We start from the raw sequence: 26,317 nt of genomic DNA, 5'->3' as shown, positions 1-26,317 counted from the left end.
AGAAATATATTTATATTCTATATATTTAGTCAGAACTTGGTTAACAATCTTTTTTTTTTAATCATCTTCCTTAGGTTCAAAACTGGCCAGATCAATGGTGATTTGCTGATATACCATGTCTTGCTGACTTTAAAGCCATACTATGCAAAGCCATATGAAATTGTAGTTGACCTTACCCATACTGGGCCTAGCAATCGCTTTAAAACAGACTTTCTGTCAAAGTGGTTTGTGGTTTTTCCTGGCTTTGCGTATGACAATGTCTCTGCTGTCTATATCTATAACTGTAACTCCTGGGTCAGAGAATATACCAAGTATCACGAACGGCTGCTGACTGGTCTCAAAGGCAGCAAAAGACTCATTTTCATAGACTGTCCTGGGAAACTAGCTGAGCACATAGAGCATGAACAACAGAAACTACCTGCTGCCACCTTAGCCTTGGAAGAAGACCTGAAGGTATTCCACAATGCTCTCAAGCTAGCTCACAAAGACACCAAAGTTTCTATTAAGGTAAGTTTCAGTCTGTGTTTTATGAATGGTCCGTTACCTTTCTACCCACCTTATATCCTAGCCGTCCTATGTTTCCTCATATAGTTTATTGATCATATGACAAATACAGATGTGGGAAGATCTCTTTTGAGGTTGAGCAGAAGGAGTGGATAACATCCTAGGTTGGGTTATAGTGAGGGCAGAGTTTGGTAGACTGTCATTGCTCTGGTAGGAATGTGTGGAGAGTTGAAATTATCAAGTAAGGGTTTTTTCTGATCCATACAAAATTTTTGCAGAGTAAGGAGGGTAAATCTGCAGAATATAATCAGTTCTGATCTGTAGGATTTTTGGCCTCTCTTAAAAGCATAATTAAAAATTTTTGATGTTTTAAGTTTCTTTTTAGATCATTTGTCACAAAAATTATTGAAGCCATTTGAATACATAATAATAACTCCTTAAATGGCAAACACAGAGTGTGGAGTAGGGTGGTTGGTTGATTGGGTTTTGAAGCCTCTTAGAATTCTACATAATGGAATTTTAATTCTTCTCCATTCCACCCCTTACCACCACTTTCCAGGTTGGTTCTACCGCTGTTCAAGTAACCTCAGCAGAGAGAACAAAAGTCTTGGGACAGTCAGTCTTTCTAAATGATATCTATTATGCCTCAGAAATTGAAGAAATCTGCCTAGTGGATGAGAACCAGTTCACCTTAACCATTGCAAACCAGGGCACACCACTCACCTTCATGCACCAGGAGTGTGATGCCATCGTCCAGTCTATCATTCACATCCGGACCCGCTGGGAACTGTCGCAGCCTGACTCCATCCCCCAGCACACCAAGATTCGACCAAAAGATGTGCCTGGGACACTACTCAATATTGCATTACTTAATTTAGGTAGTTCAGACCCTAGTTTAAGGTAGGCTGCTGTAAAATTCACTTCAACTTTATTCAGGGTTTAATATGTTTAAAATGAGACCACTCAATCAGCCTTCAAGACGGCCTCTTTTAATACTTTAATTTCTTCGGTATGCTATGTTGGTTAACCAGAATGACCTCATCAAGTTGTGGGGTATTCACATGAACTGTGGAATTCTGAATAAGGTGATTCACTCTAAACCAGTATGTGTTCTTTCTCCAGGAAACTTTCATCTAAAGTAGACAACAGATTTTTTTTTAAAGAAAATAACTTTAAAAAAAAAAAAAGTCTATTCCTACATTGTTTTCCTCCAAGTCCTCTAATTAAGTTTCCCATGTTTAAAAATACAACACCATTATGTTTTGTAGAAGTCAAATCATGCTCTCATTTTTTGACAAAGGAAGACCAAATGTAAAATACAAGTATCAGTGCCTTACTGATCTACCTACAAAGGTTTGATCCATAGTATGTGTGATAGTTTACTATAGTACCTAGCAAATAGCTTGTGCTTAGTACATAGTGTTATTCTCCTTCCCTTTCCCCCCTCCCTCTTTTGTATTCTACTTTCCATTTTCCTTCCTCTCCTTTTCAAGTTAAGATAATTATTTGTCACAAGTACTTTGAAACCATCATGATTTTTACTGTTAGACGTTGAAATCCCTAGTTTGAAAACCCAGCCAGGCACTAATGGCTCATAGCCTGTAATCCTAGCTACTCAGGAGGCTGAGATCTGAGAGATTATGGTTCAAAGCCAGCCCAGGAAGGAAAGACCATTAGATGCTTATTTTTAATTAACTACCAAAAAGCTGTAAAGTAGAGCTGTATCTCAAGTGGTTAAAAAAAGCTTGTGCAAAAAAGCTCGGGGACATTGCCCAGGACTAGTTCACATATGCAACCATACACACACACACACAATCTGAATTTTTTTATTATATCCAGCACTCATAACATTTCATATTTTTTAATTTAATTTTTTATTGTTATTATAAAGGTGATGTACAAAGGGATTGCAGTTATGTAAGCCAGGTAATTAGTACAAGTTTTTGGACAGTGTCACCCCTTCCCTCACCCTCTCCCAGTTTTTCCTTCCTGTCCCTATGCATAAGTTGTATAGTTCATTTTCAACATAGTGTCTAGTGAGTACTTTTTTTTTTGAAACAAGGGCTTGTTATGTCGCTCAGACTAATAATCTCTTGCCTCAGCCTCCCAAAAGGTAGAATTACAGTTGTATATACTACCATGCCTAATCCTTAAAGTTTCTGATTAAAGAATGCTAATAACCTTCTTAGAATTATTAACTTGAATGAATTTATACTCTTTTCTAGTTAAATAAAACAAGCTGGCAGCTTGTTTTTTTTTTTTTTTTGTTTTTTGGTGTTGGTTTTTTTTTCACTGACACATGTCATCCTAGAGAAGAAGCCTTTTAGGCAAACTTAAATTTTCATGAGTTTTTTTCCCCTTATATAGTTGTTACATAAGTATATCAGTATGAAAAAAATTGGAGAGGTACAGAAAACTGAGAACTTACTGAACTGTCACTCTTTACTTTTACTGCATGGAGGGCAAAAGAGAATTTAAGAATTGTCTTGATCTTTTTTTAATTGTCTCCTATCCTAAGTAGCTTAAGTACATTTTTAGATATTCAAAAGTGAAGTTTTTGTTATATTAGAACCTAACATTAACAGGCTTTTGGGTTTTTTTGGGTTGATGATTGTGTACGAAAGAATGAGGTCATATAAGGAAAAGTAGGGTAATTTGTTTTGTTAATTTTAGTTTTGACTTCCAGTTTGTAGGGCACATAGGAAGTATGGGTATTGACTTTATGGATCCTAATACTTTAATTTACTGAGAGGCCTCATTTCTCTTCTCATGATTTTCATTTTAGCTGGATATAGTGAAGAGGAAGCCCTGTATGGGCTTTGGCTTCACTAAAAACATATTTTCTAATGAATCTACGTTAAGAACATACACTGTTCATACCTTTTGTTCCAGTAAAATGTCTTCCTAGGGAGGCCTATAGCCACCTGTCTCAGGAACCTCACAGTGCTTTTCTGCTATTGTGTCAAGAATCTCTCTTGGATTATTTCAGATTTACCTCCCATCTTATTTTTTAATAGACAATAAAATTAAAATTAATCGGTTGTACTTGGTATTAGAACCACAGTTTTATGCTATGAAAAATGTTTATAATTACAAAGAGAAACAAGTTTTAAAACAACTTCATTTGTGTTTCCTCCTAGGTCAGCTGCCTATAATCTTCTGTGTGCCTTAACCTGTACCTTTAATTTAAAAATCGAGGGCCAGTTACTAGAGACATCAGGCTTATGCATCCCTGCCAACAACACCCTCTTTATTGTCTCCATTAGTAAGACGTTGGCGGCTAATGAGCCACACCTCACCTTAGAATTTTTGGAAGAGTGTATTTCTGGATTTAGCAAATCTAGTAAGTAACAGTAATTTTCTTTAATACTAACAATGGTTCTAAGAAAATTCATAGAAAATTTTTTGTTTTACAATTTATTAGGAAGTCTCTGACCTATGTTTTTCATTTTTAAAATATGTTTTGCAATTTTTCATCTATGATACCCTGTAACTGGAGGAATTCTAAAGGAAATTCCTGGTTAGGATACATTGGGAAATCCACTAATATTATGGCAATAAAAACAAGGTTAGAAGGATTTTTGGCATCTTACATGTTTCTGGACCCCACTGTAAAGTATTTTCTTCACTATTTCAGTTTAATGAGCTTGGGCATTTTTCATTTAGCAGAAAACTCCATGTAACTATGTATGTAATGAGAAACAGTGTTTATCTTCTCTGGAGCTGACTTTGAGCTGTGATCCTTCCTTCCTTCTTCCCTCCTTCCCTCCCTCCCTCCCTCCCTCCCTCCCTCCCTTCCTCCCTCCTTCTTCCCTCCTTCCCTTCCTTCCTTCCTTCCTTCCTTCCTTCCTTCCTTCCTTCCTTCCTTCCTTCCTTCCTTCCTTCCTTCCCTTCCTTCCTTCCTTCCTTCCCTTCCTTCCTTCCTTCCTTCCTTCCTTCCTTCCTTCCTTCCTTCCTTCCTTCCTTCCTTCCTTCCTTCCTTCCTTCCTTCCCTTCCTCCCCTTCCTCCCCTTCCTCCCCTCCCTCCTCCTTCCCTTCTTCCTTCCCTCCCTTCTTCCCTCTCTCCCTTTCTTCCTTTCTTTTTTTTTTTTTTTTTTTTTTTTGGTGCTAGTCTTAGAGCTTGAACTCAGGGCTTAGATACATCCCTGAGCTTTTCTCACATCTTGCTACTTGAGCTACAGCTCCATTTTTAGCTTTTTAGTAGTTAATTGGTGTTACTAAGAATCTCATGGACTTTTCCTGCCAGCACTGGCTTCAAACTCAATTCTGAGATCTCAGCCTCCTGAGTAGCTAGGATTACAAGCATGAGCTACTGGTGCCCAGCTGAGCTGTGATTTTTTTGGACATGGAGAGTGACACACAATCCATAGTCAGTCCTCATGAATTTCTGCTCCTCATATTATTGGTTTTTCATGGACACAGAAACTAGAAATGCATTTTCATGGCAGGCTGGGCCCCCCTTTTCTATGTCTTAACTTTTTTTTAGTATAGTGGTACTTAAAATCACTGGTTCACCTAGAAAAAATTGTTAAACTGTACTAATGTACAAATAAGCTGAAAAGTTGCATTTTCTGTGTATTTTTTCACATAGCTGGTACTGTATTTCTCATGCTGGATTTCAAAAAAATATCTATGTATCAAAACAAAACCTAAAGGGTGGTGTTTGATTGGATTGTGCCAGGTTGAGTAATAAGGATTTAAGTCATTGCCATTTCATTAAAACTGAAAGATGATTTAATGCATATATAAGAGTTTTTGGAAGGGCTTGGGGGGCTTTTATAACAGCTTATTTTTGTTTTTTTTAATTTTTTATTTTTATTTTGGAAAGATATGACTATATTATATGCAACTCAGATTTACATTATAACTACAAAATATTTTTGGGTTCCTGGAAAACAAAGAAAAAAGACTAATAAATGTGTTTGGCTGCTAAAAAGAAATCTCATGAATTTCACATTTTTATTTATTCATCTTCATATTCCATAGCAATATAAATGTTCATCTCCCAGCTTAGTTCTTGACATTTTTCCCTCTCTTTCCCTCAGTTGCACATACAATATTTTTATACATTTAGATGTATTTCTTGATTTTTTTGTGTTAAGTAATTGAAAGTTTTTACAATTTATCAAGTTTATTTTGTGAAGTGAGAGATGTGGGACAAAACCCTGAGGAAAAAAATGTGTAACACTGATAAAACTGGAAAGATACAAAGCTTTATTGATAAATATTAACATAAGAAAAGATTTGAGTGAGTGAAAACACATACTACGTTCTGGCATGAATTGTCCCCAGATTATTCCTCTAGATGATTACAAATTTAACGCAGTTCCATCAAAATAACCATGCAATTAAATGATCGACAGTGGAAATAGAACTCAATATGATTATAAGTTTTGTATAAAGTACAAGAATAGCTAAGATAATACTGAAAGAAAAAAATAGACTTGGTATTAAAGATGTCCAGACATTATAATGGTATGATAATTAAGATATTAATGTTCAAGAATAAGCAATCAGGGGGTTGGGAGGATATAGCTCAGTGAAAAGCACTTGCCTGGCAACTACAAGGCCCTAATCTCAGTCCGAAGCTCTGCCAAAAAAAAAAAAGAAGAAGAAGAATCAACTATCAAATAGGTAAAGAAGTCTACAAACTGGTGGGGAAAGATTAAATCATTTAAGTAATGAGAGTAAGAGATGTATTAAGTTAGGTCTTCATCTTCATCCACACCATAAGATATTTAAGTATTGAGTATAAAAAGTGGAGCTTTTTTTTAAAAAAAGATGAATTATATAAAGATAGTGCTTTAAAAGATTTTATTTTGTTAGGGGGTGGGGGGAGGATGGGAAGGGGAAACAAAGGAGGAGGCTACAATGCTTGATAAGAAATGTACTCATTATCTTGCCCATGTAATTGTAACCCCTCTGTACAGTATTTTCACAATAAAAAAATTTGATTTTGTTAGTAAAATGAAGGAAATGTAAATTGAAATAATTAAAATAGTGTGTTACCTGTAAGAGAGAAAATTTTGTGTGTGTGTGCCAGTACTGGGGCTTGACCTCAGAGTCTTGTACTCTTGCTTGGCTTTTTCCATTTAAAACTTGCACTGTACCACTTGAGCCATACCTCCACTTCTGTCTTTTTGGTGGCTAATTGGAGTTAAGGACTTTCCTGCCCCACTGGCTTCAAACAGCAATCCTCAGATCTCACACTCCTGAGTAGTTAAGATTAATGGCATGAGCTACCAGTGCCCAGCTTTTGGGGAATCTTTGATGGATAAATGAACTCCAGATTTAATCAATATAAAGTTTAATGAAAGAACAGGGTGTGCTACATACATACTCTAATTCTTCTTTGGGTGGGCTGTTAAATTGGTGTCAACACACGTGTACATTGGCTCTCCAAAGTTTTGAAAGGCTAAGGAGAGACAAGGTGGTATGCCAGTATATTAATACCAGTCTCATTTTTGTGGTAGTACTTTTTTCTTTTACTAAACTTCTATTATTAAGGGGAGAAAAATCAGGCAGCTTTTCAAAAATGGCTTACTATCTTTTTTTTTTTCTTTTTTCTTTTTTTTTTTTGTCAGTCATGGGGCTTGAAATCTGGGCCTAAGTGATGTCCCTCAGCTTTTCAGCTCAAGGCTAGCACTCTACCACTTGAGCCGCAGCGCCACTTTTGGTTTTCTGGTAGTTTATTGGAGATAAGAGTTTCACAGACTTTCCTGCCTGGGCTGGCTTTGTACCACGATCCTCAGATCTTAGCCTCCTGAGTAGCTAGGATTACAGGCGTGAGCCACCAGCGCCCATCAGCTTACTGTCTTTTAAAATTACTTTCTTTAGGGTTTATTCTCTTTATATACCTCTTTCAAAAATAAATTTGCCAAGTCTCTCTTTTCTCAGACTTAATTCTAGGGAATGGTCTTTGCTTTTTACAGCCTCCTCCACTGCCCCCCCCCATTTCTTTAAAGTATTATCAATGTGATTTTTCTTGACCATCTATGCTAACGAGTATTCTTTTTCAGGTATTGAATTGAAACACCTTTGTTTGGAATATATGACTCCATGGCTGTCAAATCTTGTTCGTTTTTGTAAGCATAATGATGACGCCAAACGACAAAGAGTTACAGCTATTCTTGATAAACTCATAACAATGACCATAAATGAGAAACAGATGTACCCATCTATTCAAGCAAAAATATGGGGGAGCCTTGGGCAGGTATTGAATTTCTCAGCTATTTATCCAGTATCTTACATTGATACTTCCCAGATAAAAAGCACTGCTCTTCTAAGCGCTAGTTTCCTCCTTCAAAACGTGTAAAAACACTCACCAGCCTCACTGATAGGAAATTGTGAATGTTTAATGCGTATCTTAGAGGGCAGAGAAAAACTAGTTATTTTAGCACTCTCCTTCATGGAAAATTATATAGAACTTATTTGTAAAGATACGTTATTGCTAGTAAACAGTGCTTTAAAATGTATTCCAGTTTCTATATCATGTGGACTTGAATGCAAGTTTCTTAATGTTATTTGGGACATCTGCTTTCATTTATAGTTGTAGTATAAGACTGCCACTCTTAAAATATAGGCTATGAATTTTTTTGACTTGACAAGAAATATACATACTTACTATTTCTTCAAACTACTTAAGGAGGCAGTATCTTTAAACAATGGCATGAATTCTTTAATTAATCTTACCTTCAATTCAGTTTTATAGCCCTATGATGTCATTTCTTATATTTTAAAATAATTAAATTGGTCATCCATTACTATCTTAGAAGAGCACAGAAATACTCTCCAATGAATGAAGATAGAAATATGTACCCTTAAAATTTTGAACATCGGTATTGTGAAGAAATCAAATGAATGTCCTTATCCTTCCTCGTGGATTTTATAATAAAGTATATGTACTGAAAGGTCCCTAAATAAAATATAATATTTTGGAAATCTTAGGTAAAAAAGAATTTTCGTGTTGGTTAGGCTTGCTCTTTGAGTGAAAAATCAATTGGCAATATGTTTGCAAACATGAGTTATTTTCCCTGTTCTGCTAGATCACAGATCTGCTTGACGTTGTACTAGATAGTTTCATCAAAACAAGTGCTACAGGTGGCCTGGGGTCAATAAAAGCTGAGGTGATGGCAGATACTGCTGTAGCTCTGGCTTCTGGGAATGTGAAGCTGGTCTCAAGTAAGGTAATCACTTTTTCTTCCCCATCTCTATTGTAGCACTATATATCTGCTTTATCTGTGTTTGCCTCAGGAGGGCTTGGGTTTTGTTTCATAATTAGTTATTTTAAACTCTTTTGTGTGCCTGTGTGCATATATGTATGTGTGTGTGTGCTGGTAATGGGGCTTGAACACAGGACTTGGGCATAGGCTTTTTTGCTTAGGGCTAGCACTCTACCATTTGGGCCACAGCTCTACTTTCAGCTTTTCGCTGCTTATTTGTAGATGAGTATCGTGGACGTTCCTGTCCAACATGCTTCAATCCTCAGATCTCCTGGGTACTAGGATTACTGGCGCTCAGCTTAAACTGCTTTTTAATGATGAAACTGTTAGTCCCATTTTTTTAAAAATTCATCTTTTTTTTACAGGTTATTGGAAGAATGTGTAAGATAATTGACAAGACGTGCTTATCTCCAACTCCAACTTTAGAACAGCATCTTATGTGGGATGATATTGCTATTTTAGCCCGCTACATGCTGATGCTGTCCTTCAACAATTCCCTTGATGTGGCAGCTCATCTCCCCTACCTCTTCCATGTTGTTACTTTCTTAGTAGCCACAGGGCCTTTGTCCCTTAGAGCTTCCACACATGGATTGGTCATTAACATCATTCACTCTCTGTGTACCTGTTCACAGCTTCATTTTAGTGGTAAGTTAACAGAAAAAGAATTTGTATTTCATCAGTTTCCTTCTCCATTTATATCACCTGGCTGCTGTGGATTTCTTGTTTACAATGATGCCTTCACACCAAGGTGCTGTGATGAATAAAAAAGTAAAATACTTGTATTCCATATTGAAACTATATTGAACATTTTCTGTGTATTTATTATATAAACTCTTGTGGTTATTACATAAGCTAACTACTAGGTATAAGTTGATAGTGTTGCATTCTCAGTACTAATTTGTGGTTAAGTGAAGCTAAAGCTCTGAGCATTAACATGCTGTGTCTGGAGATTGGTTTAGGGAACTTGATTGTATAATTTTTATATGACACTGAGGTTTTCTAAATGAAATATGACACTTTCAAATGAAATTTTTGCTAGGCACTGATGGCTCATGCCTCCAATCCTAGCTATTCAGGAGCTGAGATCTGGAGAATCCTGTTCTGAGGTCAGCCTGAGCAGAAAAATTTATGAGACTATTTACAGTTAACCAGCAAAAATCCAGCCTAGAGACATGGCTCTAGTGGCAATGTGCCAGTCATGAGCAAGAAAGTCAAGCAACTATGAGGCCCCTGAGTTCAATCCCCAATACTATCCATTTTTTAAAGGAATTTAAATATTGTTTTGTCAACATTTTTACTTCTCCTTTTTTCTTTTACAGAAGAGACCAAACAAGTTTTGAGACTCAGTCTTACAGAGTTCTCCTTACCTAAATTTTACTTGCTGTTTGGCATTAGCAAAGTTAAGTCAGCTGCTGTCATTGCCTTCCGTTCCAGTTACCGTGATAGGTCATTCTCTCCTGGATCCTATGAGAGAGAGACTTTTGCTTTGACATCCTTGGAAACAGTCACAGAAGCTTTGTTAGAGATCATGGAGGTATGTAAAGCAAAAATGAAAAAAAAAAAAAAAACTTAAGTAAAAATTGTTTTGAAATCTGTACATAAGAACTACTATTTTTTTCTGCTGTTTTTCACATAATAATTAAAAATACTTCCATGGGGGCTGGGAAGGTGGCTCAGCGGTAGAGTGCATGCCTTGCAAGCATGAGGCCCTGGGTTCGATTCCTTAGCACCACATAAACAGAAAAAGCCGGAAGTGGCGCTGTGGCTCCAGTGGTAGAGCGCTCGCCTTGAGCTGAAGAGCTGAGGGACAGCGCCCAGGCACAGAGTTCAAGCCCCATGACTGGCAAAAAAAAAAAAAAAATACTTCCATGAATGTTATTGGTAACATAAATGCCAATTAATGACATTATGATGAGCATTATTTCAATGTTTCTAAAAACAAGTGCTTATGTATATTGAAACTATCTGTTTTTCAGGCATGTATGAGAGATATTCCAACATGCAAGTGGCTGGATCAATGGACAGAACTAGCTCAGAGGTATGTTCCAAATTAAATATAAATTGTAAAAGTAGATGTATTTTGATCAAGATGCATAGTACTCATAACCTCACTTCTGGAATTGAAATGCCTTTGTATAAATACTGAATAAAAATATTAAAATAATTGGGGCTGGGAAGATGGCTCAGTGGTAGAGCGCTTGCCTTGCATGCATGAGGTTCTGGGTTCAATTCCCCAGCACCACATAAGCAAAAAGAAAAAAAGTCGGAAGTGGCACTGTGGCTCAAGTGGTAGAGTGCTAGCCTTCAACTGAAGAGCTGAGGGACAGCGTCCAGGTCCAGAGTTCAGGCCCCACGACCGGAACCAAAAAAAAAAAAAAATTAAATAGACATATTGTTGAAATTATAGATATATTGTTGAAATGATTATTGAATGATAGCTACATTCATTCCTTGTAATCATTGTTGGAATTTACTAGTTTTTATACACACAGGCATTTCATAAACTCTTTGCATTTTTTAATTGCAGATTTGCATTCCAATACAATCCATCCCTGCAACCAAGAGCTCTTGTGGTCTTTGGATGTATCAGTAAAAGAGTATCTCATGGGCAAATAAAGCAAATTATCCGCATTCTTAGCAAGGTACTCCAAAATGTTTATAGTTTCCAAGATATAAAGCATACTTTCCATCTTAAAAAACATAAAATTTTAATAAAAATAATTTATATATTCTTACAGTTTAGTAGTTTAAAAGTTTATTTTTAAAACGGACACTGGTGGTTCACACCTGTAATCCTAACTGCTCAGGAGGCTGAAATCGTCTTTAAGAAAATATTTTGTTTTGTTTTTTTGCAAAGCTGATATCCTTAGTATTTTATCAGTTTTCAAAGCTTTTAATTATATGGTAAAAACTATGTATACTTACGTAAAACTGTATCATTTGTAATTATAATAATCCTTACTTACCAAGATGTAATATAGAATTACTTGTAAAAATAAGAAACTAAATATGCAATGATTACCATTGTATTTTAAATTATTGTAATAATTATCAAATAAGTAAATGTTTCTCACGTGCTTTTGAGATTCTGTTTTCAATGAAAGTAAAATAAATTATTCTGTTTTCCTGAAAGGCACTTGAGAGTTGCTTAAAAGGACCTGATACTTACAACAGTCAAGTTCTGATAGAAGCTACAGTAATAGCACTAACCAAATTACAGCCACTTCTTAATAAGGTAATTATTGAGGAAATGACTGAATTTATTCATTTTGGCTGTCAGTGTTACATGTTCCTTTTCTGGTAAACATTCAGAAAATAGAGAAGGTCTGATAATAAGAAATAGTTACTGGCTGGGAAGGTGGCTCAGTGGTAGAGTGTTTGCGTTGCATGCATGAGGCCCTGGGTTCAGTTCCTCGGTGCCACATAAACAGAAAAAGCCGGAAGTGGAGCTGTGGTCAAGTGGTAGATTGCTAGCCTTGAGCTGAAGAGCTGAGGGACAGTGCCCACGCCCAGAGTTCAAGACCTACGACCAACAAAAAAAAAAAGAAAGAAAGAAAGAAAAAGTTATTGTTAAAAGTAAAACTTCTTGTCATAAAGTTGAATTGTTTGAAGGCATTAGAGGAAGAATGAGTATATTGCCGGGCGCTGGTGGCTCACGCCTGTAATCCTAGCTACTCAGGAGGCTGAGATCTGAGGATCGCGGTTCAAAGCCAGCCCAGGCAGGAGAGACCGTGAGACTCCTATCTCCATTAAACCACCAGAAAACCGGAAGTGGCGCTGTAGCTCAAGTGGTAGAGCGCTCGCCTTGAGATGAAGAACTGAGGGACAGCGCCCCGGCCCAGAGCTCAAGCCCCACGACCGACAAAAAAAAAAAAAAAAAAGAATGAGTATATTAAGTGCTTGTAATTTTTTTTGATCAGTGCTAAAGGTATAGATATAAATATATAATTTATATAGCATGTATATTTATAACTATAGATACAAACTCTTAATCCTTTCATCTAGTAAGTACCAATAGAGCATCTTATGTGCCAGATACTTTCTTAGGTGCTAGAGATACACATAGTACTAAACAAAGCCAATAAAATTGCCTGCGTTTGTGGAGCTTACATTGTGGGGTTGTATGAGGGTTAAGGAATGGATAAATAATACAGTAAATAAAACACTTAATATGTTAATTAATGATCATTACAGAAGAGAACTGTAAAGCCAGAAAAAGTAGATCTGATAAAGGAAGAGTTTGGGTACACTTGCTTAGCATGCACTGTGCCCTGTGTTCAGTCATGTGGGGGTGGGGAGAGGGAACTAGTTACATAGTTAATAAAAGAACCATGACTCTAGCCAGGCACCAGTATTTCAGAAACTTTCTATCCTAGCTACTCAGGATACTGAGATCTGAGGATTGTGGTTTGAAGTCAGCCTGGGAAGGGAAGTCCATGAGATGCTTATCTCCAATTAACTACCAAAAAGCCAAACTGGAGGGGCTTAAATGGAAGAATACCAGCCTTGGTTGAAAACACAAGTAACTGAGTTTAAGCCCTGTTACTGACACAAAAAATAAAACATGATTCTAATCCAAGGCTGACTCTAAAGTCCATATGTTTTTCCACATACCCCTGTGTGAAGTAGGGATTACCAGTAATGTATATACTTAATTCAAAGCAGCAAGAGATTATTTTACTGAGAGTGACATAATATTGAGAGGTAAATTTTAACTAAAGTTGGACATAGATAGAATATAGTAAGGATAGAAAGAAAGAAAGTGAAAGGTCCAGCAGTAGGACTAGAGAAAAAAATCAGGGATAAGGGTAAGATGATAAGAAGAACAGTCTAGCAGGGATAGAAAGCAGAGGGCAGGTATGATCTAACATAAACCCTCTTTAGGAAGGAGTTTGAAAATATACCACCGTCTAGCAGACAAGTAATGTGACAAAAGCAGGACTTACATCATTCTAGTGGTTGAATATACAATGGTTTGGATTGAAAGTGCAGGCAGAAAGTTTATATATAGAGTATAGCTCACATGGTAGTATAAATTATCTCACATGCTCAAGACCCTGGGTTCCATCCTAAATATCACCAAAAATATGTACATATATAAAACAATCCACATTTAGAATAAAGAAGCTTGGGATAGTGTCATTGCTGCTAAAGAAGTGGCAAATGCAAAAGAGACTACTCTAGAAGAATCAACAAAGCTTGGTGACTAAATTGGGAGCCCAGAACAAGTAGAAATCAAGAAAAAATGCTAAGGAAGGTTCTTAGCCTTAGCTACCAGTGCATTAGTTACACACAGGACAAAAAAAAAAAAAAAAAAAAAAGTCCTTTAACTATTTACCTAGGGAACTATTTACATAGGGAATTTGGTTAAGATAACATGCACTGTTCAAGGCTGAAACATGCATGAATGAGATTTTCATGTTTCATATCTCTTATCTGGAACATGTCTCTTTTGCCAGGACTCTCCTCTGCACAAAGCCCTCTTTTGGGTTGCTGTGGCTGTGCTGCAGCTGGATGAGGTAAACTTGTATTCAGCGGGCACTGCACTTTTGGAACAAAACCTGCACACCTTAGACAGTCTCCGAATATTCAACGACAAAGTAAGCATCCCTACCCAGTTCTCCTTTTTTCACATTTGCTGGGTAGGTGCTCCACTTGAGCTATACCCCCAATACTACTTTTTCCTTTTATTACTCTTTAAGATCAAAACTAAAAATATGACCTATAAGTTAAATATGAATATTTATACTGATAATTTCTTGGGTTTTTTTTGCCAGTCCTAGGACTTGAACTAAGGGCCTGGGCACTGTCCCTGATCTTCTTTTGATCAAGGCTAGCACTCTACCATTTGAGCCACAGTGCCACTTCCTGCTTTTTCTCTTTATGTGGGACTGAGGAATTAAACCTAGGGCTTCATGCTTGCTAGGCAAGCATTCTACTACCTCTAAGCTACAGTCCCAGCCACTAGGCTCCTTATTTTGCTTAAGACTAGCACTCTACCACTTAAACCAGAGTGCCACTTTGGCTTTTTTTGTGATTAATTGGAGATGAAAGTCTCATAGACTGTCCTGCCCTTGCTGGCTTTGAACTGTGATCCTCAGATCTCAGCCTCCTCAGTAGGTAGGATTACAGGCATGAGCCACTGGTCCCCAGTTGTACTGATAATTTCTTATGAATATAGTTCCTTACCAGCTTATAAAAAAACTTTGTTTAATATTTTTATATTTCCTACATAAAAATTGCCATGCGCAGTATTGACCTGATGCTAGTCCATAGAAGAGGGACAATACCGAGTAGTATCACCTACCTACCCTGCTGGGTCCCTAGCACTTCAAGTTCATTCATTGTCATTTTCAGAACACTAAGGTAGAATTAGCACTTTGCAGCCCCATTTCACAAGTGAAGACACTTATTTGGTTGAATAATACTATTTAATGAAAACCTGGTATAGTTAATAGCAGATAAAGAAATTTGAGATGTGAAAGAGGACTTTGGAAAGTTTAATTTAGAATTTTTAATTTTAATTTTAATTTAGAATTTTTTTTGTTTCTTATACCTATTTTTGCTTTAATGTGTTCTATTAGGTACACCCCCCCCCCAACATTTATTAACTTTGGTTGGGGTTGGATTTGAGTTCCAATCATAGAAGAATTTAAACAGTACAAAATTATGCTCCTTTTATCGTTGGCAAAAACTGGGAATAGTCTAGGAGAAAATAAATTTTTATAAAGAATGTGAATATGTAAGTTAACATGAAATTAACTAAGCTCTGGATAAAAAGAAACAGCATGGTTTGAAGTATGAAGAAATTTGGTTAAAGAGTGTTTATACCTGATATAGTATTAGACTTAACACAGCTGGAAGTCTGGGAAGTGTGGAAACAAAATATTAAAGGTAGAAAGTACTTTGAAGTTTATCATTCAGACTTCTATTTTATGAAAAGAAATGAGCAAAACAAGCTGAATGACTGGTTTATTTTATATATCTGGTTTGGGATTAGAATCACTCTTGCCTAAAAGTCCTCTTTGCTGGAGTTGTCTTAGGACAAAGATAAGTCATTTTCATGTTAAAAATATTTGCAAATTTGCAAATCTTAGAAATAGCTATGTTGGCATTTTTGTTGCCAGAACATCCCAATAGAGGAATTGATCTTGATTCCTAGGCACCAGGCTACTTGGAATCAGACTTGATAGAGCTTCTTAAAAGTCATCAGGCAGCCAGGTATCAGTGGCTCACACCTATAAGCCTTGCTACTCAGGAGGCTGAGATCTAAGGCTCTCCATTCAAAGCTGCCTTGCCCAGGCAGGAAAGTTTGTGATATTCTCTAATTATCTCTAATTAACCATCAAAGAGCTGGAAGTATAGCTGTGTCTCTAGTAGTGCACTAGCCTTGAACAAAAATACCTCGGGGATAGAGCACAGGCCCTGAAATCAAGCCCTAGGACTGGCATTTCCCCTCCCCCCCCCACACACACAAAATTATCAAGCTAGAGTCCCCAAGACTAGCCTGGTAAGAGAAAAAACATCAGAAAAAATTAACCATGATGTCAATCAACAGTCAAAAATTGTTTATTGTATATTAAAACTTTTTCATCTTTGATTATCCATTTTCTTGTACCAAATAATATGTATATCCTTACATGTTCTTCTGTGGTTTCCTGTAGTCTGAAAATAATTTCTCAATTTGAAAGGACTACTTATCTCATCATAACTGTTCGAGACAAACCAAAACCAAACTAAGTACTAAGTGATCTTCTAAAGATAACTCGTGGGTTGAGGATAGAGCCCAGTGGTAAAGAGCCTATCTAGCATTGAGGCACTGAGTTCAATCCCTAGTATTGTAAACAGTAAAAACAGCTTTTGTGGGAACCCATGAACCATCTCATGATTGTTTTTACTAGAGTCCAGAAGAAGTGTTCATGGCAACCCGGAATCCTCTGGAGTGGCACTGCAAGCAGATGGATCATTTTGTTGGACTCAACTTCAACTCAAATTTCAACTTTGCACTGGTTGGACACCTCTTAAAAGGTAGAGAGGCACTGGGCACTAGTGGCTCACAGCTGTAATCCTATCTACTCAGGAGGCTGAGATCTGAGTGTTAGAGTTTGAAGCCAACCTTGGCAGGAAAGTCCTTAGACTCCTATCTCCAGTTAACCACCAAAAAGAAGTGGTAAAATGCTATCTTTGAACACAAAGCTCAAGGATAGCATTGATGCCTTGAGTTCAAGTTCCAGGACTAGTGTGTGCATGTATGTATGTGTGAACACTACACACACACACACACACACACACACACACACACATACATACAAGTAGCAAGGCCTTGTGTGTGAGGATGTTCTTAGACACAGTACTAAGAAGCCACAGTATTTAAAATAATTACTTGAAATAATTTCTGTATGTTTTTACTTTACAAGACAATAAACTGTAGCTGTCTTCCTGAGTTTTTTTATTCAGTATGTGTCTTAATAGAGCCAGTTTTCATAGCAAATAATCAGGTTCACTTAAAGCAAAAGCATTGATTACTATGGAATTTCTAAGTATTGAACATGTTAATAGGCATTTTAGTTAATAGTAATGAACATTTTGTTAATTATCAAAAAAGACAGACTGCAAATCTACATATTCATTAATTTTTACTGGAAAATGGTATTGTACAAATTTGCTCACAGAAGTACTGGGAATGAGACAGTTATAGAGCATTTGTCTATCCTTAGCACTGCAAAAACAAAGTTTCCACTTTTGTGAGTAATTAAATTCACATTTGGTCAGATATTTTTTAACTCGTTTCCAATACATTGTAGATCAATGCCATTCTGTCATGCTCCAGAGCCTTACCTTTCTGTTTCCTAACACTCTGGATTTCTGTATTGCTCATAGCCAGCATTTCTAGCTGCTCCTCAGAGCTCATTCACATCTGACCAGACTTTACTGCTCACTGCTGACTACACAACTTGATAGCTATGGTCCATTAACATGGAACAGTCAGGTCAGGGTTCACATATAGTAATGGGCCAGTGCTCAAGTCTACAGTCCTGTTAGCTATTTAAATAATTCTTAGGTTTAAGCTGGGCGCTGGTGGCTCACGCCTGTAATCCTAGCTACTCAGGAGGCTGAGATCTGAGGATCTCGGTTCAAAGCCAGCCTGGGCAGGAGAGACCGTGAGACTCCTATCTCCAATAAACTACCAGAAAACCAGAAATGGCGCTTTAGCTCAAGTGGTAGAGCGCTTGCCTTGAGCTGAAGAGCTGAGGGACAGCGCCCAGGCCCAGAGTTCAAGCCCCACGACCGACCAAAAAAAAAAATAATAATAATAATTCTTAGGTTTAAAGTGTCATAGAGGTTCTCTTAGTGTTTACCTGATATATATACTGTGAATGCATTCATTTGATGTTGCCTTCTTGAGAAATTGCTACAGAAACCATTGAAGAGTTAGTTATAAAATATTACAAAAAAGGTTGCCTTTGGTAAAGTGCTTGTTTATCCTGTATTTCTCAAATACTATTCCTATTTTCAGAATTCAAATCCCTATTGTAAATGAATAGCATTAATGATTAAAAGCATATTGAGCCAGATACCAGTGACTCACACCTGTAATCCTAGCAACTCAGAGGCTTAGATCTGAGGATCGAGGTTTGAAGCCAGCCCAGGCAGGAAAATCTATGAGACTCTTATCACCAATTAACTACCAGAAAACTGGAAGTGGCTCTGTGACTTAAAATGGTAGAGTGCTAGCCTTGAATGAAAAAGCTCAGGGACAGTGTACAGGCCCTGAGTTCAAGCCCCACAGTCAACCAAAAAAAAAAAAGAAAGCATATTGAGGCCAAGCACTGGTGGCTCATGTTTGTAATCCTAGCTCCTCAGGAGGTTGAGATCTGACTATCACAGTTCAAAGACAGCCTGGGCAGGAAAGCCCCAATTAAGTATCAAAAAAGCCAGAAGTAGAGCTGTGGCTTTAGTGGTAGAGAACTATCTTTGAATAGAAAAGCTCAGGAATAGCACCTAACCCTGAGTTCAGTCCTCAGGATTGGCACCTAAAACAAGCGTATTGAAGATCAAATTTATCTTTTAAATAACCCTGTTCTTTGTTTTTGCATGTGTGTATGTGTTTGCTTGTACTGGAGCTTGAACTCAGTACTTCACGCCCTTAGGTTTCACTTTTGGTTAGCTTTTTCATTCATGGCCAGTGCATTACCATTTGAGCCACACAACCGGAACAACATTGTGCTCATTAACTGGAGATGGAGTCTCGAGAACTTTTTTGCCCAGGATGGCTTCACATCTTTGTCCTTAGATCTCAGCTTCCTGGGTAGCTAGGATTACTAGCATGAGCCACTGGTGTCTAGCTCTTTTTTTTTTTTTTTGTGCTAGCTTTGAGGCTTGAACTGAGGTTTCATGTTGTTGGCTTTTTTGCTCACAGCTAGAACTCTTATCACTTGAGCTATACCTATAGCCAACATTTTTGCTGGTAATTAGAGAGTTCTGAGGAGCTTTCTGCCTAGGCTGGCTTCAAGCCTCAATCCTCAAATCTCAGCATCCCGAATAGCTAGGATTATGTCTGTAAGCCACCAGCACCTGCAGCCCTAAGAGCATATGCTTTCCTGCCCAGTCTGACTTTGAACATTAGATACTGCTTGTTTGTTGTAATTTGAAATAGTCTCCTTATGTGGCTCAGGCAGGCCTTGAACTCATGATCCTCCTGCCTCAGCCTCCCTAGTGCTGGGATTACAGGTATGCCCTACCAGGCCTGGCTTTTTATTTCTTTTTAACTGAAAAATCTCTTTCAAAGCAGTAGAAATCTGTTTTTGAAAGAAATTTAAAGAGAATTCCAGTACACAGTGTGGTGGCAGGGGGAGAGTTTTTGTTTTATTTCCTCTGCAGTCTTAGCAAATGAAAGGTCTAAAACACTATTTTTCCCCTCTCCCCAAGAGGAAAAATATAACTAAGGTTTCAGAAAACATTGTTTTATTCTACACATTTTGCTAGTTAATGCTATGTATAAATACCTTCACAAATAGCTATCCTTGGAAGGGAAATGATCCTTAATATTTCTTTTCTTGCAGAGGTAGTCATTACTAAATTAGAAGTCAAATGTTTGTTCCTAGATTAACTTCTTTTTTTCTTTTTCTTTTTCTTTTTTTTGTAGGGTACAGACATCCTTCACCTGCAATTGTTGCAAGAACAGTCAGAATTTTACATACACTACTAACTCTGGTTAACAAGCATAGGAATTGTGACAAATTTGAGGTGAATACACAGAGTGTGGCTTATTTAGCAGGTAAAATCACAAAATCTTAATCACTTTCTGTATCTTAAGATCACCTGAAGGGAACACATACCAATATGGGTCCTTTAGCTAGTTACTTTGAAAGGTAAAGACTTCAGTCGGGGACCAGTGGCTCACACCTGTAATCCTAGCTACTCAGGAGGCTGAGATCTGAGGATTGCAGTTGAAAGCCAGCTGGGGCAGCTCTTCAGCTCAAGGATAGTGTCCAGACTGAGAGTTCAAGCCCATGGCTGACAAAAAAAAAAAAAAAGCCTACCACCAACAATAAAACAAAATAAAGGCTTCACGATCCAGTCCTTTGCTGCAATTTTGAAGGTTAGGGGAAGGTGGCCCAAGTGATGGAGCACGTAGCTGGCAAGCATGAAGCCCTCAGTTCTCAATCCCCAGTGCTGCCAAAATCAGTCCGTAAAATAAAAATTTTAAGTTTTTGCCAAAACAGTTTTCCTTATGAAAGAATTTGCATTGAAATCTGAACTGCATTCCTTTTAGCATCTTTGATTCAGGACACTACAATGGCTCCCTCTTGGCTGTCATAAAAATCTAAAAACCTCATCTCATCAGCAGCCTTCTCTGATTCTGTTGGCTAAATTTCATAAGCCTCATTTAATTACATCTAAAGGTTGGGCTGTTTAAAACTGTATACATGCTGTCTACTTACTCTGCAAGTGGCTTTCTGCCTTTAATAGTCTTCCCACCATCCCGTTAAACTGTCTATTTGCTCTTTTTGTTTATTCAGCAACACTTGGATATAACACATTTCTTTATAATTGTTTGATGGAAAGTGCTGATTCTCAGTTTAGCAATCTTCCATTAGGGCAGTTTTTTGTTTAAACCATATGACTCTAAAGTATTTTTCCTTAGTGGACTTCATACTACCTCTCCTGTCTATTTTTGTGTTTCTTAAGATCAACATATTTTCAAGATTTGAAAAAAAATGCTTATTAAAACTTCTATGTTTATGTACAAGCTTCCAAAATACATTACAAGTGTTGAAAGTAAGCAAGTTTGTCCTAAACATTTATAGTCTTAAAGCCACATACTCTCTAGGGTTCCTTACGGGTATGTTTAGCACTAGTATCCTCCTTAAGAGGCTGTAAGAAATGTATCTGATTTTAGGTCATGAATGATTTGCTGAATTTTTAAATTGCCTTCTTTTTCCCTTTTAGCTTTACTTACAGTGTCTGAAGAAGTTCGAAGTCGCTGCAGCCTCAAACATAGAAAGTCCCTTCTTCTTACTGATATTTCAATGGAAAATGTGCCCATGGATACATATTCCCTTCATCATGGTGACCCCAGCTATAGGTTAGTAGACTTACTCTCCCTAATTATATAACTTCTATGCTGATGGAAGCTGACCGTAATCCAAAAGTTAACAGAGGTGGGTCTAGAGGTAGTCTAAGAAAAGTGTTTAAATCAAAACTCATTTTATAAATATACAGTATTTGTGTGAGTAATAGGAAAATTATCATTCTATTGATCTAATTGTGCTAAGACTATTTGAATAGTGAATGATTTTGTTTTAGAAACGGGTCTGGTGGGAAAAAACTAGCATAAAATATAAGTAGCATTACATCCCTAGTGATAAAAACTAAGCTATACCAGATTGGTAGCTGGGTGCCTGTGGCTTATGACTGTAATCCTAGCTACTCAGGAGGCTGAGATCCAGGATCATGATTCAAAGCCAACCCAGAAAACCACAAGACTCTTATCCCCAATTAACCACCAAAAAAGTTGGAAGAAGAGCCGTAGCTCAAGTGGTAAGTGGAGAGCGCTAGCCTTGAGCACAAAAGTTCAGGGACAATGCCCAAACCCTAAGTTTAAGCTCCAGGACAGGCAATTTAAAAAAAAAAAAAAAAGGTGAAAAACATGCGCATCCCTATGATTCAAGTGGTAGAGCGCTAGCCTTGAGCTGAAGAGTTCAGGAACAGTGCCCAAGAATCCTGGTTTGAAGCCAGCCCAGGCAGGAACATCTGTGAGACTCTTTATCTCCAATTAACCAGCCAAAAGTGGGGCTGTGTCTCAAATGCTAGAATGCTAGCCTTGAGCTAAAAACCTCAGGGAGAGTACCCTGGCTCTGAATTCAAGCTCCAGTAATGGCGTAAAAATGAGTAAATAAATGAATGAATAAATTAAAAATGATAGATATATATAGTCTTAATGCACATCTGCATATACATGTGTAAGTCTTACTCAATATAAAATATCTGCTAGTTGGATTAGTGAGCAATTCAATATATGGATGGCCATAGTCATAAGTGCAGTGGGGAGACTCATTTTTTTTTTTTTTTTTGCAATATCCAATGCTATTTTCTAATGTTTTATGTGTCCAAATAATTTGGCTGAAAAAAAAAATTATCCAATCTTTGCCATAGTTGTTTGCAGGAAATCCACAAATGTGCTCTATCCTCTGTATCCTTTCAGTTTTTGTATTTTAAAATCAACTATTTTCCAAATTAAAAAAAAATCATTCATAATTCTTTCAAAAAATACACCAAAAACATGACCATACATTTGTTGTATTTTTTCATATTACACTGAAATTACTTAAGAGCTTTTTATATTATATAGGTTTCTGTGATAAAATAATAAAATTATGTGTACTTTTTTTTTTTGTCAGTCATGGGGCTTGAACTCAGGGCCTAAGTGCTGTCCCTGAGCTTTTGCGCTCAAGGATAGCGCTCTACCAGTTGGAGCCACATCACTACTTCTAGTTTTTGGGTGGTTAATTGGAGATAAAGAGTCTTGTGGACTTTCCTGCCTAGGCTGGCTTTGAATCATAATCCTCAGATCTTAACCTCTTGAGTAACTAGGATTACAGGAGTGAGCCAGTGGCACCTGGCTTATGTCTACTTTAATAAATCTCTTTGGTTAGTATAGTTTTCAGTATTACATGAAAAGGACATCATTTGGGAATTTCTTAAGTAAACAAAATACAAGGTTTAGGTACAATGTTGAACATAGAAAAATAATCTTCCACTTGCAGAGTTTATATCATTCCGCTTACTAACATCTGCTTTTTTGGTACTGGAGTTTGAACTTAACATTTCATATTTACTCAGCCTCTAACCCAGCTTTTTTGCTAGTTACTTTTGGAGATAGAATTTTGAAGACTTTTCTAATCAGTCTGGCCTCAAATTTCTCTCCTATGGATCTCAGCCTCCTAAGTAGCTTAGATTATAGGTGTGAGGCACTAGTGCCTGGCTACATCCTGGTTTTGTTTTGGTTTGGTTTGGTTTGATTTTGTCAGTCCTAGGACTTGAACTCTGGGCCTAGGTGCTGTCCCTGAGCTTCTTTTTGCTCACGGCTAGCACTTTACCACTTGAGCCATACCTCCACTTCTGGCTGTTTATGTGATTAATTGGAGATAGTCTCACCACCTTTCCTGCCCTGACTGACTTTGAACTGCAATCCTCAGATCTCAACCTCCTCAGTAGCTAGGATTATAGGCATGAGCCATCAGTGCCCAGGTTACATCCTGCTTTTTGATTAAAAAAAAAAAAAATCTCCACATATGCCACTTATGGGCAGAGATAGCAGGGAGAAACTGCAGAAAGGCAAAGGAAGGGGTAACATTGTCTAAAAGAGAAATGTATACATTTTCTGAATTGTGAAATGGTAACCCCTCTGTGCAACACCTTAATAACAAAATTATAATTATTTCTTAAAACCCTCCACAATTTCCTACTGAGATTTTAACTATGTGTGCTACTATTCCAGGTGTTTTTTATATTCAGTCTTACTCTTGGGTCACTCTCATCCAGATATTTCTTTGAACTATGTTTTTTTATATAGAGAGAATAAAATAATAAATTTAGTTTGAGATTCATGCTTTTTAAAAAACAATTCAAGTTTTTAATCAGTTCAAGCCAGGCGCCTGTGGCTCACGCCTGTAATCCTAGCTACTCAGGAAGCTGAGATCTAAGGATCATGGTTCAAAGCCATCCCAGGCAGGAAAGTCCATGAGACTCTTATTTCCAATAAACCACTAGAAAACCAGAAGTGGCACTGTGGCTCAAGCGGTAGAGCGCTCACCTTGAGCTGAAGAGCTGAGGGGATAGCGCCCAAGCCCAGAGTTCAAGCCCCCCATGACTGACAAAAAAAAACAAAACTCAGTTCAGCCAGCCTGGACAGAAAAGTCCCTGAGACTTCTCTCCAATTAACTACAAAAAAAACTAAGAGTGGTGCTGTAGTTCAAGTGGTTGAGTGCTATAGCCTTGGGCAGAAAAGCTAACAGACAGCACCCAGGCCCTGAATTCAAGCACCAGGACCAGCAACCCCTGAAGCCCTTTGAAGTGCTATGTTAAAATTAATTAATTGCTGTCATTGGGAAATAGGAAAGCTACTTGGAATGGGCAAGTGATGGTTGTATTTGTCTCTGTGTTTATAATTCTTCTCAATTGTTTAAATCTCAGGACACTAAAAGAGAACCAGCCATGGTCCTCTCCCAAAGGTTCTGAGGGGTACCTTGCAGCCACTTATCCAGCTGTGGGCCAGACTAGTCCCCGAGCCAGGAAATCCATGAGCTTGGACATGGGGCAGCCTTCTCAGGCCAACACTAAGAAGTTGCTTGGTTAGTTCATCTCAATGTTTTTCTATTTTTAAACTTACTATTCTAAAATATTATCATATACTTTATTATTCAGAGAAGTATTTGAAACTGTTTGAAATTACTAAAATTTTCTGTTTGTATGTAGCAGGATCTTTTTAAGACAATTGTAAGAGTTTAATATGTAAGTTAAGCATTATCAGTTGAGATTGAGAATTGGGCTTTTGAAACAGTTTGGGGGATTTTTATTTTGTTGTGCTTTTGTTTCATTTTTCTAATTCCTTGCATAAATACTGTGGCTCTTGTTTTGTTCTGCCTTGGGTATGCATCAGACAGTGGGAATAGTAGAACTATTAGATACCTATGACACATTTCTCAAAAATATTGAGAGCAGAAGATACTTATGTGGAATAAATCTATAATAATATTTTCCTGATTTCTTTGGAAAAAAATTTTTTAAAGTAAGATAATGTATTTTTTCAATTATAAAGTGATTCTGCCAGGCACTGGTGGCTCATGCCATTAATCCTAGCTGGAGTCTGAGATCTGAGGACCACAATTCAAAGCCAACCCTGGTAGGAAAGTGCATGAGACTCTTATCACCAATTAACCGAAAAAGCCAGAAGTGGAGCTGTGGCTCAAGTAGAACACTATCCATGAGCACAGAAGCTCAGGAACAGAGCCCAGGCCCCAAACTCAAGCACTAGGACCAGCACAAAAAAATAAATAAAAGACTTGGCTGGGAATGTGGCTCAAGTGGTAGAATTCTAGCCTTGAGCAAAAGAAATTCAGTGACAGTGCCCAGGCTCTAAGTTCAAGCCCCAGGACTGGCCAAAAAAAGATATGACCCTTCAAAGCTGAAATAACTCAGATAAATAAACATTAGGCTATGAGAAATCCACATAAAATACTGAGACCCTTTACTGAAAGTAAATTCCTGAAAAATGCTCTGATACTACATTATATCCAAAGAAAATACAAAGCAATTCTTGTATTCTATTGGCCAGGATTTTGTTCTTGTTTTTGTTTTTTTTGTTTGTTTGTCATGGGGCTTGAACTCTGGGCCTGGGTGCTGTCCCTCAGCTCTTTAGCTCAAGGCTAGTGCTCTACCTCTTCCAGTTCTACGCCACTTCTAGTTTTCTGGTGGTTTATTGGAGATAAGAGTCTCACGGACTTTCCTGCCAGGCTGGCTTCATGGCCAGTGTTTTTATTGTTACTGGAATGTATTAGGTTAGATATTTCAGTAATCAGTTGTGAATGGTCCAGTGGATTTCAGTTATTCATGCCAACATACTTACCTATCTTTCATAGTATTGGGAAAATGCTTATGTTCACAAACAACAGAGTGTAACATAACCTGTCAAAGAATTAAAAACCTAGTATGACCATTCTTATTACTTTTTGAGTTCCGTTCATCCTTTGCCAGAAATAATCTTCTAGGAGTTTCCTGGTTACTTTGTTTCTTCATTGAGATTGTCATGCCAAGGAAGTTGGAAATGAAAAACACACTAGAAAATCTAACACTGTACTCATTGTTCCACTCATGTTACTGGTGTGTCTGCCCTGGGAGGGCCAAGATAGCCATTAGAGGTTTATGTTTTGATGGAAAAACTCAGGAATTGAGGTAACAAGGAAAAGCTGCAGAGATTACCTGGTCTTAAAGACATCAATATAAGCCAGGAGCTGGTAGGAAAATCCGTGAGACTCTTATCTCCAGTAAAGTACTCAGAAAAAGTTGCAAGTGGTGCTGTGACTCAA

General features: G+C 37.4%; 1 protein-coding gene across 11 annotated transcripts in view; it reads left to right on the top strand.

Moving 5' to 3' along the window:
- The window catches only part of Nf1 (neurofibromin 1), a 244,947-nt gene that overhangs the window by 197,249 nt on the left and 21,381 nt on the right, over positions 1–26,317 (top strand). For all 11 annotated transcript variants that reach the window (XR_011373054.1, XM_070027269.1, XM_070027260.1 and 8 more), the window contains 15 exons: positions 75–507; positions 1,064–1,404; positions 3,645–3,847; positions 7,524–7,717; positions 8,550–8,690; positions 9,092–9,371; positions 10,046–10,260; positions 10,703–10,764; positions 11,254–11,368; positions 11,860–11,961; positions 14,186–14,326; positions 16,628–16,754; positions 19,873–20,004; positions 21,180–21,315; positions 24,426–24,583. Coding sequence is in view for 10 of the 11 variants with exons in the window: in XM_070027269.1 (XP_069883370.1) it covers positions 75–507; positions 1,064–1,404; positions 3,645–3,847; positions 7,524–7,717; positions 8,550–8,690; positions 9,092–9,371; positions 10,046–10,260; positions 10,703–10,764; positions 11,254–11,368; positions 11,860–11,961; positions 14,186–14,326; positions 16,628–16,754; positions 19,873–20,004; positions 21,180–21,315; positions 24,426–24,583 (2,780 nt within the window). In the remaining variant the exon portion in view is untranslated. The remainder of the gene's footprint in view (positions 1–74; positions 508–1,063; positions 1,405–3,644; positions 3,848–7,523; positions 7,718–8,549; positions 8,691–9,091; positions 9,372–10,045; positions 10,261–10,702; positions 10,765–11,253; positions 11,369–11,859; positions 11,962–14,185; positions 14,327–16,627; positions 16,755–19,872; positions 20,005–21,179; positions 21,316–24,425; positions 24,584–26,317) is intronic.

Source organism: Dipodomys merriami, unplaced genomic scaffold (assembly GCF_024711535.1).
Source record: "Dipodomys merriami isolate MVZ:Mamm:240054 unplaced genomic scaffold, mDipMer1.0.p SCAF_19, whole genome shotgun sequence".
Classification (NCBI taxonomy): domain Eukaryota; kingdom Metazoa; phylum Chordata; class Mammalia; order Rodentia; family Heteromyidae; genus Dipodomys; species Dipodomys merriami.
This window is presented reverse-complemented; position numbering and strand designations above follow the sequence as displayed.